General features: G+C 38.6%; 1 protein-coding gene across 9 annotated transcripts in view; it reads right to left on the reverse strand.

Annotated features, from left to right (window-relative positions):
* The window catches only part of WDFY3 (WD repeat and FYVE domain containing 3), a 155346-nt gene that overhangs the window by 79951 nt on the left and 61297 nt on the right, over positions 1-14098 (reverse strand). For all 9 annotated transcript variants that reach the window (XM_038135829.1, XM_038135836.1, XM_038135834.1 and 6 more), the window contains 5 exons: positions 9204-9313; positions 7996-8157; positions 6713-6905; positions 4116-4302; positions 1277-1443 (listed from right to left, as the gene is read on the reverse strand). In XM_038135829.1, the coding sequence (XP_037991757.1) occupies positions 1277-1443; positions 4116-4302; positions 6713-6905; positions 7996-8157; positions 9204-9313 (819 nt within the window). The remainder of the gene's footprint in view (positions 1-1276; positions 1444-4115; positions 4303-6712; positions 6906-7995; positions 8158-9203; positions 9314-14098) is intronic.

Raw genomic sequence — 14098 nt, forward strand, 5'->3', positions numbered from 1 at the left:
CGTAATAGTGTCAGATACAACTATTAATATTCTAACTTAGTATCAACAGTTGTTCCTGGCAATCAAGTGGATGAAGAAATTATTTTTGATTATTAGGAGGACCCCTGAAGAAACCAAATTGTAACCAGCTTTTCAGAGTTCAAGAACTAAATAATAAATGAACAATTATTAAATTGAGAAAACACAGTCTTCATAAAAAGACAATTTGCCAACATTATGAAAAGCAGGTAAAAGAAACAGATGTCCTGACAAATACCACAAAGAACTCATTTGCAGATTGCAACAGACCAGGGTTCTCTCATAATATTGTATCAGAAAAGCTGATTAACCTAAAAAAATAACACTATTATCAAATCATGGAGAAATTAAACTCTGAGTGTTCACCTTCTTTCTTGATTTAGTGCAAAAGAAAAACAATTCCTAAGAACAATGAACTCTCTCCATACCAGAGAAAGGAAGTCACTGTCCAAGGAACCTGGGATGTATATTCATTAGTCTACAAATTTGTAAATGCAATCCTAGAATAAACTTTTCTTGTGCAGTGGTATATCTCATAAAAGTTCAACAAAGTTTCTCCACAGTCACTATTAAATTCCAAACTCCTTAGTTACATACTAGACTGACTTGAATTTTAAGTTTATGCACAGGATATGAAACATAAGTTTATTTTTATACAACCCTTTCTCCCCCAAGACTTCCTCAACCTTATCTCCAAATTATAATTGACTGTGGTTTCAAGCACACCACAGATTTTATCACTCTGATCATACTGATGATGAAATAACAGATTTCAGCTCACAAGTTACATTTGCCTGAGCTGACAAAAGCTAACAGAAAGCAGAGTAGAGTAGGGGAAGGAAATAAAAAACCAAAACAAACAAACAAAATCCCCAAACAAAAAACAAAACCCCACAAGCCAGCACATCAGCCTTTCATATCAATTCAGTAAGAGAGCAGCTTAAAACACTATAAATCAAATCAATGCATCTCTCCAATAAGATAATCTCTTCAAATCTCCACATAAAAAACTGTCAGCTCTGCAGTGAAGAGGCTGGACCTGTCCTCAAAGACAAAAGCCCTAAGCTTCCTTCTTTGGGCACCAACCCCAAAATAAAATATTTGAGAGCAAAATAACTGAGTATTTGATACACAACCTTAGATAAAGAACCTAGACTTAGTTGCAAAGGGTTTGTGCAATACACAGCTGCTCTGTATCTTGTCATTTGCACCTAGAACAACAAAAAAGCAAACAGAGAGAGAAAGAAAGCAGACTCACCTTTGCCTGCAGGCTGTGGGACTGCAAATCCAGGTAGCAGGAAAGGTACACCAGTAGTAACACCAGCTGGCTTTAATTCATTGACACCGTATGTTGTTAAGGAAGTTATCAAATTAACTAAGTCCTTCAAAGCATCCTTAGATTCAGCTTCTTTTGCCTGTTCTAATCTAAAGAAAATACAATAGGATCAAGGTAGCAGCATTAGTTTATCTGAACTCAAAACACTTCCGTAAGATCTGTTTTTTTCTATCAGTTTAGAGACTAATTTTACTGCCTGATTCCTGCAGTATTTTCCACATCCATATGTCATACCATTAGGATAGTCAAACATTGGACTTAGAAGAGCAAACAGTTATTTGCCATAGGAATTTACCTCATAAATCTCTCCTTGACCTCAAGAGTCAACAGAGGGACATGAAAAATTACATTAAGAATCCTCTCACAGACATGAAGATACTGTATAGGAAAGTAGTCTGTAATTAAATAGATCTGTAATTAACTTGCTAGACTACATCTGCCACTTTGAGAGTAAATATTTTGTGCTAATGAAATAGTATCTTGGTAAAGGCCTAGCACAAGCATGGGATGAAGCATGCTCACTAGAACTACAAACTCTTAGCACCTTTGAACACAAGAGAATGGAAATGTTAACATCCCATTCCAACCATTGTTTACTGACAGGAACACACCATCAAACCAAACCCTAAAAATTGACTCTGAATCCTAACACCATCCTCATTTTCCTGCTACTTCACCACAAATAAACCCATGTTTAATTATTTACTAACTCTGTAGATCTCAGGAGTAAACTGGGTTCCACACTCTTCTACAGACTCAGGCAGTGCAAGCTCTGTTTTGCTTCTTGCTGACAAATGATTGTGGGAGCCCTTTACAAGCAGCTCATTCTGCATCCTCCATCTTCTCAGTCAGACATGGCTGAGGAAGGAACCTCCTTCAAACAAGAACCTCCTGCAAACAGTCACTACAGAAGCATGGAGCTCACCTATTATCATTCTACTAATCCTGTACATGCCCTGCCCTTTCACATCATGCAAATGAAATTACCCAAGTGCTCCTCCTGCCCTCATAGATCTTCTGCAATTTCTTACTGAGCCACCTTCTTCACACATCCCTCTGCTTTTCCAGCTCCAAAGCCTTTCCTCTTTGCAGCTTGAGACACAGTGTCCAGATTTCATACCCTCACATGACAGTTATCATCATAAAAGTGCCCCAGAGCTGAACAAGTCTCTGTGGATAGGTTTGAGCCAAAACAGGGAGAATCTATCATTGTGGTCCATCACTGACCAAAGCATGGGCTCATTCAAGATCACTGTTTTGTGAAAGGAACTATTTTCTTCTAGAAAACCCCCTCAGGAAGAAATGAGGATAACACATTCCTATGCTATTAACCTTTACTGATGTCACCTGATGATCCCAGGTGTCCTCCTCTTTCAATGAGACATGCAAATTCCTAGTCTTCCTATACATTTGGCAGGAATCCCCCATTCTTTGATCTAAGGATGAGCAAGCTTAGGGAAGAATTTGTTTAAAACACTTGATCTACAGAGAATCACTTCTGTGATTCATGTAACATGACAGCATGCTCCCCTCATATTTCCCCTAAACTCTGGCTGACAGTTTCTGAAAAACAAATGCATTTGAATTACACTACTTTGAATTAATGCATTAGTGAATATAACATACTCCAAAACTCCACTCATAGAACAAGAAATATAACAATTCCTTAACAGGTACTTTAGCTTTTGTGGCACCAAAGGTAACTTATGAGTAATTTTAAGTGTGACTAAAAATGTCAAATGTCATGTCTGTGTCTGGTATCCATTTAAAACAAACAAAAATCTCCCTCAGAAGTATACAATGTAGTGGAAAATTTAGTTCAAATATTTGGGTGTCAAATGTCAGCATACTAACACCAAAAATAGGGAGATAACAACATTAGCATTTCTCAGTAATAATGTCTTAAGCATCTTTGACCCAAATATACTTTGTAAGGTGTACACTTACAGTTACCCAGCATGTACCTTGGATTCATAAAATATATATATTTTACAACAGCAACAGCTAAGCATTCTTCTTCAGAACTTCATATTCAAACAAAGTAACACAGACTGCCCATAGATTTTAAAAAAATAAAGCAACAGACACTCTTTTCTTTCTCAGTCAGAAAATTAAAGTAGTTTGTTTCATGGAAAGAAAAAAGAAATCACAGATAAATCATATACCAAAGGTTTTTGGGCAGGCATTTTCATAACCATATTTTTTAATGCATTAGCAGCTCAGAAGTATTTTTAATTAGGGAAAAACCCCCAACCTATTCCCTCATATCATTCACCACATTTACATATGGGATTTTTCATTATGATAGCATGATAAGACAATAATTACAGAATTATTTAGGTTGGAAAAGACCTTCAAGATCATTGAGTCCAGCAGTTAACCCAACACAGCCAAGCCCACCACTAAACCATCCCCTTAGACAAAACAAACCCCAACCACTCAAAAATCACTAGCTGCAGCCAAAATTTTATGTTCTGGACTCTCTCTAAATATTTAGTACCAGGTTTTTTAAGCAACTGCTATCTTTCCAAAGCAAGAAACATATAGTGATAAGGCAGTACTAAAGAATAAAAAATTCAACAATGTAGTTTAATAAATGGAGAGAAACACAGAATTCAATGTTTTGGTCCTAATATCTTCATTCCATAATGGTCTACAATAATCTAATTGTTTAAACCTATTCATCTACTCTTTATTAAGAAAACTTTTTTTGAAAAATGCTCAGTGATCTGTCTGCATTTCTTCAAGCACTTTTGCCTACCTGAGGAGGAGGTCACAGAGGAAGCTGTATCCTTGCCATATCCTAAAATCATCCAACAACGTTTGGGATACATCACTGGAGTCTTTGAGAAAACAAGAAAGTCCAGCAAACATCTCAACTATTTCTAGGGGAGAAAGGTCATCAGACTGCTGCATGTTCTGGACACACGTGGACAAACATTCCTTTTCTGAAAAGAATTGCAGTAGAGAAATTTAGGATTTTACTGACATTAATGACAGCAAGAGGCATAACCAACACACAAAACATAACCTTAAAGTAACTTATTCAAGTATCTCTTGTCACAGAATACTTAATACTACTTGAGGATGAGAAGGATTCTCAAATGGCTTTGGATCAGAACCCTAACCTCTTTTTGCCAACCTCTTCCTCCTTTTTACAACCTTTACTCTTGTAAGGAGGAAACTGTGTAGATAAATACTAATTTTTACCTAAAATGTCTGACCAGATAACCCAACAGAATAAAAAGACAAATATTATGTAAGTAATTCTAATCCTTATTTTCTTCTTTTAAAACACAAAGTTATACAAAGCACTGACTTGAAGTGCTATTAAAACCATACATATAAACCTTTACACCATCTCATCTTATTCCTTCTCTGGTTGGCATTTCATTGGTTGGCATCAAAGAGACACATCTTGCCTTGTCCTGCATAATTCTCATATTCCATCAGTTCATTAGGTCAGTAACAAAGTTTTCTCAAATCTATAGTGAGATTTTAAGTTGCACTCTGTTTGAAAGATTCTCCCTTCAATTATTTGCTATTTTAACTTTGCAGCATGCACAACACAAGCACAAATCTTTCTAGCTAGACTGATAACAAAATTTTCCAGAGGTTAAATCAGAGCATGAGAGCATGAAAGGATGCTCCTTTGCATATGATGAAATATCTTAAATTTTTCCTGAATGTAAGTTGAGCCTTGTGGCAGATGTTATTATCTCTTAAGTCAGGTTCACTTTTTTAATCAAAAAAAAAAAAAAAAAGAGGCAATGCTGACTGGTTTTCTTTTTAAGACTCCACTTCACTTTTTAAAGAACCTAGAGTGCCTTTTCACATGCCAGCTTCCCTCCCCTATGGATCAAGCCCATAGAGAAGCAATAATGGTAGCAACTGTAACATGCCAAACGACAGTCAAAACTCCAGTTATTTTCTTTGTTGCACTTAATAACAGCTTCACACATATACATACACCTTCTACACTCATCAAAAGCCCATCAAAAGCCTATCACCTTTTCCTATCTAAAAACACTCAACTGGTGACTATGCTGTGCTTTGAGTGATACTCTACATTCACATCTTTTTGACTGGAATTGGAAACACACTGCTAGCACAAGAAAAAAAACAGACTGAAATTTTCAATGAAATGTATGAGAGCAGGGTGATGGATTCAATAAACCATCAATATAGATGCCCTATTTGCTTCTCAGGGTGTGAGCAGCCCAAAATTGTGGGTTTCTTCTGTTCCAGTAGGTGTACACTGCTAAAATGTATAAGGATGTTAGCTCACTCCAACAGTCAGTCCAATTTAAAAACTACGAATGCTTCCTATGTTGCCCCTCAGTCTAAAGCCCTTAAATATAATATTAGAAACATATTTTATCAGATTTCTTACCTCAAGTCCTGCATACCTAAACACCCATATGGTTTTCAATTAGTGCAAAAAGAATAATTTGTATGCAAAGCTGCTTCCAGGCAGCTACTATCCTCTCCAACAGTGGTTTTTATCTGCAAGTTGTTTTGAACCAGCTTGGCACCTCCCTCTTTACCAGCTCCTTGCAAAGACAGATGATGACTAAAGTACTACTTTCATTAGCTACCAAAATCTGTAACCAGCTACACAAATGTCCCTGTACAGTTTCCATGCCAGCAACAGCCAGGATCTACTTGTCTTAAAAACTGACAAGAGAAACTGGAATGATTCTGGATGCTTCATTCATTTGGTGACTTACAGGCTGGATTAAGCCCATGAGATAACTTAATTTAGCCTTCAGCATGCACAAAATCTTCAATCTGTAATCTGTAAGGCAAGGTGGGGAAGATGAGGGCCTGGCAGAAGAAATGCAGGCTGACTGAAGTGGCAGCATTCCAGTCAGTGAGAGACCAGGGAAAACATAAGGGCTCCAAACCCATCCAGCACAGGTATGGTTCTCATCCAAGCAAAGAGCCTCCATGGGCCAGGCCCGAGAAACAACATCCTTGCGTTGGGAAAGCTGGGCTGGACCACAGGGGCAGAAGACAGCTGCCTGCTAAGAATTAATGCATCTTCACAACAAATATTTTTCAATACAGGCAGTTACTGAAGTTACTGAAAGCCTTTCCTTCCACTTATCATGAACTCTACACCAAAACATGAGAGGAAACTATCCTTCCAGATTAAATTGAAATATGAATAAGAAAGACTCAGCTCTCTCAGTACACAACGGCTTAGAAATGTTATCTGTATGTAAATAAGCACATGTCCAAACTAAAAGCCTAGAAGCTTCCCTATTATTTTCATGCTTATCTCCCAAATAAGAAAACTATGAAAGAAGAGCAGGAAAAAAATCCCAAAAAATAATACTAAAGATAGACACATACCATGGATGTATTTCACTACATTGACACTAAGGCCATGACGAGATATGGTCATTAGTACTTCTCCTGCACTCTTCCTCCAAGGCAGGTTATAGGGAGGGCACCACGAGGTTATTGCACTGAATAGAAGCTGGAGATCATCCTTCTGAGCCAGTTCTTCTGCCGGGGACACAAAACTGCACAGTTTTACTAGGATCTGAAATAAGAAGTCATTAAACAACTAGTATTATTATCTTTATCACTGCTAATTTTGCCTAGACTTAGTAAAGGGGGAAACAGTCTTCCACTAAGGAAACACATTAAAAAAAGGTAACGTGCTGTTATCCCTTTGTGTGTTTCTGAACTTTCAACACACGACAAGGTTATTTGACACATGGTTATTTCAAGTCCCAGTTCAGTTTAAAATGCTCACCAGAAGACTGGAAGCAGAAATTTAAATCTCTTAGGCTGACACAGCATATTTGCACGGATACCAGAATATTCCATTCTTGGAGAATCTGCCAGTTGCCTAATTTGCAGGTTTAAATTCTGCACTGGGAGAGAAGCTCTGTGAGGCAAACTGCTGTATTCCTTCCTAACACAGGAAGAAGGCTATTGATGGGTTGTTGGCAGAGCAGCAACCATAACATCTTGGTCAAATTAAGTTTGTCAGGAAAGGCTACAGCAGAACTGCAGACCTACTTGAATAACTGGCACCTGGTCTGAATTTCCTAATTACCTAAACCAAGACAAAATGCAGCCATATAAGTGAAGCTACTATGTCGCGCTCCCTTTTCTGCATGTTTTCAAATGTCTGGTTTTTTGCATCTTGTGCAGGAAAAACTCAGGCTCCCTCTCAGAAAACTGGAGAGAGGCTGTCTGCAACTGCAGGGGGAGGTCTGAAACCTCACTCATTTCAGTTTGTTCATTTGAGAGTATGGCTTTATTATCAATACTAACATTTTTTACTACATCTATTTCAATCAGTAACAGCCAAAGATAACAAGCACTAGGACCAATTAGATGAAAACAGAAAAGTACCCCACATGTTGCTCCTTTTAAATATCTGTGCAGAAAAGTTGCATGGATTTCTGTGCAGGAGCTATTTGTCAAAGACAAAAACTAGAGGAGGAGTGAGAACTTAACCTCAACTGTGCTTGCAGGAAAATCCACCTCTCTTTTAGCTATCAGTTTTTTAAGAATCAAGGAAGAGTAAAACCTGGCGCAAGTGAAAGGTTTCTAGACTTGCTCACATGAAGTATTGACATCCTTGTTGCAAATTCCCTGACCTATTTTACCTTTCTTACCTGTACAAAGACTTTCTGTAGTAGCGCTCGGCGCTCTGCGAGAGGTAGTTCATTCTGTGCTCCTCCAACTACCTCAGGCACGTGTGGAAGGTCAAAAAACAGATACAGACATTTAACAAGTGTGGAAGGCACTGACATTGTAGTCATGCAGTCCACAGTTTTCTGAGGAACAAGAAAACACAGCGAAAAATACCAGTTCAGCATATTATATATTCCAAACACCAATAATAATGCAGTTGATTGAAATGCTGGTTTTTCTTTCTCACACCTTTGGCGAGGTGTTGACACAGCAGTACAGATTCACCATTTATTCTTGAGTGCCTATCCAAACAGTAATTTTAAAAATAGGATGATTTATTTACATGACAACAGCACCTCATAGCCACAATTCAGAGCAGTCAATGCACAGGACAGAAACAAAACCTGTCAAGTCTCTGCCAACAGAAGTTAACAAGTTAATTACAAGACCTTCAGCCAAGCCCTCATCAGCTATCAATTCTTTATAGTAGGAGAAATGGGAGTGGGAGGACAACATTTCAACTGATGCTCTCACTTGGCAAGAAGGTGTAAGGGGCTGTAAGAAGCAAGGTAGTAGAAAATATGAAAGCATCAGTGGAAAGAAAAGACAAATTGGTGTGGAGGCTGGTGACATATCTAACAGAGATAAGATGATGTGCTGAATTACAAAGACAGATTAGAGCAGAAATAACCAACCACACAGCTGCCCAGTATAGTGCCAGAGACAGCTCTCTGATGGAGGGCAGCACCAGAAGCAGAGGCAGGAATGATTCACTACCACCCCCATTAATCACTGCTGCTGGTCTTGCTTTTTGCAACTGCTGTGGCCCTCCTCCAGTGAGGTGTGCAAAGTTCAAGGCCTGAACTATTTAGGTGCTCTATGTGCCATGCATCTCATGGGGCACTAAGCAGCAGTATGCAAGAGAAGCCTTTGGGCAGCAATTAAAGTTGCATGCATTATTCAAAAGAATATTACAAATTAAACTCTCAAGACTACTCTTTTTTCAGGCAACTGAAACCACAAGGAGCTAAAGCATAAGTCCTGTGGCAATACAAGAGAAAGAGGATCTTAATGCAAAAAAGCAGAATATAGTTACATCTTTTGGTGAGTGCTCATCCAGTTCATTTTATTACTGCTTTTGTCTCTTCCACTCCATAATTTATCTCCAGCTTTGCTGGTTCAGACTAACCTGTCCTGATGAAGCTAGTAAATTGATTGTGGTGAGCAGCATCCAACCTCTACTTGCTTCTTCACTTTGATTGACCTCCAGGAACTGGACTATGGCACGACTTGCAGCCTCTGTAGGGGCAGAAAAAAGAAAAAAAATCAGTAAGAATTCAGTCTACTAGTCTGCAGAAGGGAACACATCCTCTCAGCAGCCCCAACCCACCCTGCATAAATTCACCTTTACGGCACTGCTTAAAAAAAGGACTAGGCTTAAGCCTATGCCTTCCAGACACACATTCCAGTCTTACACACAAACTTGGCTTTCACACTGGCAAGGCTGCAAAAAGTAGATTTTTTGGTCACGCATCATCCTTTGACCAGCAGACAGATTTCAGTAACATGCAGGAACATCTGTTTGAGTAGTTTTACTTTATCAAGATACACTACACTTTTTCCAAAGACATGAAGTCACCATCAATTAGTGCCCTCTGTGGAAATAGCTGAAATCTCTAAAAAAAGCACTGCACTGAAACAACAGCATGGAGGATAATGGTGATTTTAGGGAAGGAGAAGTGCTGAAAGACAAAATAAATAAGAAAACAGGAAAAAAAGTAACATTAAGAGTATGATCAGCAATTACCACATCCCCATCCTACATTTTTTAAGAATGAAAACAGTAACATCTTACGGATAATTCTCATGATTGAGAACCACTTCTGGATGGTATTCCATATCAGTCAGAGCCAAAGACAAATACTCAAACTAGTAAACAAGTTATCAGCCTCAATAAATAAATCAAGAGGAAATGCAACCCTATATCACTGCTGCATGAATACACACTTACATAAGAAGTCTAAAATGCCAGTTGTGATGTCTGCCCATTACCTTTAAGAGACATCTAAAAACATTCTTCATTAATAACTGTGTATCAATCATCTCCTGTGCTTTTAGTGTCAAGTAGGACAGAAAAGGAAGGTGAATAGTATCACATAAAAAAAGAAATTACAAAGGAATTACTAATAGAGGAATAAATCTGCAACTGAAGAAGAATCCTATTTAATATTGGCTTGTTTTCTTCATCTGCTGTTAAGATTCCCCAGCACATACCTGGGAAGTTTATTTGAAAGGCTGAACATTTCATATGGCAAAGTACTTATCAAACTTGTAGTATCAATTACAGTGAGATCACTTTCTGAAGCATCACACTGTAAGCTGTGCAGATTTGGTTCACTTATTCAGCGGTTCCTCTCATGTTTTTGTCTGGCAGACTTTTTCCCATAACAGACTTTTGTACAAACCGCTGGCTTTTCCAATTCTGGTGCTAAAGTAAGGAGAGGCCCCTACCACTTCCCTCCATGAAACTAAGATAAAGTTTGAGATACCAAGGTGAAAAGCAAGGCAATTTATAAAACTCACACAAACAAGGACAAGTAGGAATTTCCCAGCATGCTGACCTGAAACCATCAGTGCAAAACACAGTCAGGTGGTTGGGTATATGAACAGGCCAACTTAGAAAGCACAACAGCCATGACACAGTTGCATTTCCTGCACTAAAGGCATAGGCAAAATGCCAGAATTCCTGACAAAAGCCGTTTTTCCTCAGTTCTGAGAGCCAAGCATGTCTAAAGCATGCACTGCTGCTACAAGGACAGTGCCCCACCAGCACAGCATAAGGAGTGATTCTGTAGGCCTATTATCTTTCTATCTCACCACACACAGAGCTGGGCGATCAGTCTCTGCCTGCAAGAGACTGCCTGCGCACACCAAACTGGGTGTGCACAGCCTCCTTTGGGCAGTCTCCAAAGCCTATGGAATAAGGGCTTGTTCAGTCATCTTTGGAAGTGAGACTACTCAGGGGTTAAGTCCATGTTTCTGAAGTTGTCATGCTGCTGGCATCCTGGCATAGCAGTTGAACACTATAAATAGCAGTTTCAAAACTGTCACTCTTAATTAAGCACTACCTAAAACACAGACAGCATTTTAAGTGCTGGAACACGTTCTCTTGTCATCTGCTCTGAGCAAATTTGATATTGCTATCATGTAAGATTAACTTCTATCATCAGCACTAGTCTTAATTTATTCCTTGTACCTTTCCCCTGTTTTTGAAGTGCCCAATTCATCATTTAATATAACATCCTCTGCGAGCCCACTCAGATGTCCTTAGCCCTTCAACTTCTGCTGCAGAAGAAAGCCAGTTCAGGAGTAGGATATGCTAACTAGTAAAAACAGCAAAAAGGCAAAGAGAAAAACCTATAAAATAATATGTAAATATACCTACTGAGACAATGGTGCAAGCATGTACACGTGAGTATGACCATGATTATGTGGTTACATGGTTAATACACAGGAGTCAGATTTTCCAGCATGGATTTAGTATATATGGGATAGAGGCTTGGTAGAATCAAACAACAATTTTATTTTTCGCATGTAAGAGGTGTACTGCATCCTGAACTTCAGAAAACCAAAAGGTAGCAAGCAGTCAGATTAGAATCATTCAGATGGGTAGCAAAAATCAGTGCTACAAGCACTGCAAGCAATGTTGTTGCCTATAGCAATAGCACTATGGGCAAATTTAGTACAAGAAGCTTTTAGTTAGATGATCTAGAACCATAAACAGCATCTAATTCCATAATCAGATTTCTGTTTAGCTTATTCTGGAGGGCAATATTAGTGAAAAAAAATCTGTGCATGTGCCAAGGGTGGAAGGGCAGGTACAGTCAAAGGTATGGGTGTCTAAGGAGGTGGTGAAGGTCAAGCTGAAGTCAGGAATCCTTTCTCTAATGGAAACTTCTAGAAGTCTCTGCTTCTTCTTTTGGGAAATGCCTGAAGACACAGTCAGGTACCTAAAGTTACAGAATACAAGTAATTCCAACTACCTAGATAGTAAGAGAGAAGTATCAACCCAAATAAAAACATGATGGCACAAAGTCTATCTTCCATCATCAGGAGCAGAGTTGGGCTGTCATCACATGTGGCAGATATGAAGTGGCTGATGCCTTTGCAGTGTGCAGGAACGGAGGGCTGCTCATCCAAAGATAAAACAACTCAACTGTGCCAGCTTTTAGCCTCACTAACACAGACGATAAAATAACAGACTTTCTAGGATCTCTTGGAAAGGTTCAATATTGTACTACACTTGCCTTGCATAAGATGTGGTAGAAAGCACCAAAAGCAAACAGAAAGTTGACAAAAAGTAGTAAGATAAAGGAGGTGCTGATCAGAACTGGCTTTTAATGAATTGTAGCTGACAGGACACTTCTTTTTCCCTTCCAGAACAATTTCAATAAACAAAAACCAGAATCACCTTGTAAAGCAAAGTCCCCCACAGAACAGGAAAAACATATATATGTAATGAAAAAAACCCAAGATGTGCAATCCCAGCATGTGAAATGATTTCCAACAGTCTCTTCTCAGCAGAAGAAAAGTTAACATAACTAAAAAAGTCTGAAAGCAGCCCCTAAGTGCACTTATTTTATTGACAAAGATCCTCCCTATCAGGAAAACTTCAGACTTCATTAGGGGAGGAGCCTGAAAGGCACCTTATTAGCAGAAGAAGATCCCTTCAATTATCATCCTTAATTCACCCAAATGCAAGATGCACTTAAACAAATTATACTAACTTCTGTGGATTGAGGATAAACATAAAATTAGTTCTGCTGATGTGACAGAGATTAACTGCAAAAAAAAAAAAAAAAGCAAAAAAACCCCACTAGAGTTTGCAGATTAATGGATCTTTAAGAAGAATAAAGGTAGGCATTCTCAGAGGCCAAATACCAACCACTGATGTGGTTTTCTGCAATGATAGTTAATGTTTATCAACTTCATCTCCCAAAATAGTTTGATGATGAGATAATGATAGTCTTTCAACAGAACTGCTAGAAAAATGCCTGAGGAGGTTAAAAGCACTTTCAGTGTGCAGTTTGAGTAAATCTGTGAAATTAAGAGGAAAAGAAAGAAACTGGGAGTAGAACCCCTCCCCCCATAAAAAACCACAAACTAAAAAAACAAAAAATCCCAACCCAAAACAAAACAATCCAAGAAAAAGCTCCCTAAAAACTAAAAAGAAGGGTGAAAAAAAAATCCAAACTGAAAACAAGCCAACCCACCCCTCCTTCCCCCCCCAAAAATAACCCTTTGAAAAAGACCAAATCACTACAATGGTCAGAGGGTATAAACAGCAACTGAAAGTGCTGGAGGTAGGAAGGATTAGCTGAACAGCCTAGCAGTACAGTAAAAATAAATTTAGCATTCAATAGTAAATACTGTAACAAACACAAACAAAATATGTTGAAATGAAAAACTGACTGAAAATAATAGTGACACAGCTTAACTGAATTTAGAAGGTGCACAAAGAAGTGACGTACACTAGCTAGCCAAATAAAATCACCAAAAAACCAAACAAACTTTTGAAACTGTCTTTGAAAGGAGGCTAAAATGTTCCAGACCTGTGATGTACCACTTTGCTTTCTCATTGTTCAGTTTTCTACCATTCTTCAGTTTCACCTGTCCTCATAATCACTTATTCATATTCCATCTACAGTACGGCTTTCCATGGCAGTAGGACTGCCCATCACTTAGGGAATCATTCTGAATCTACCTGGGATAAATGTTAATGCATTAAATAATGGGCCCTGACTGGATGTCATTTGGTGTGCTCGAGATGCAGACCATGGAGAGGACTGAGTTAGAAACCCATTTTAGTAAAAATGGAATAATCACTACCACAAATAATAACCAATAACCACCAAATCACAGGATTGCACACCCTCAACTGATGAAGTATGAGAAACTGTTTAGAGTGAAAGAGGTGTTGGTTAGAGCCTGGTGCTAATAACACCAGGTTATGGGTACAGCTCATGCAGGGGCCACTGACCTAAGAGTTGGACTCGATGATCCTTGTGGCTTCCTTCCAACTCA

This window comes from Motacilla alba, chromosome 4, assembly GCF_015832195.1.
Source record: "Motacilla alba alba isolate MOTALB_02 chromosome 4, Motacilla_alba_V1.0_pri, whole genome shotgun sequence".
Lineage (NCBI taxonomy): Eukaryota > Metazoa > Chordata > Aves > Passeriformes > Motacillidae > Motacilla > Motacilla alba.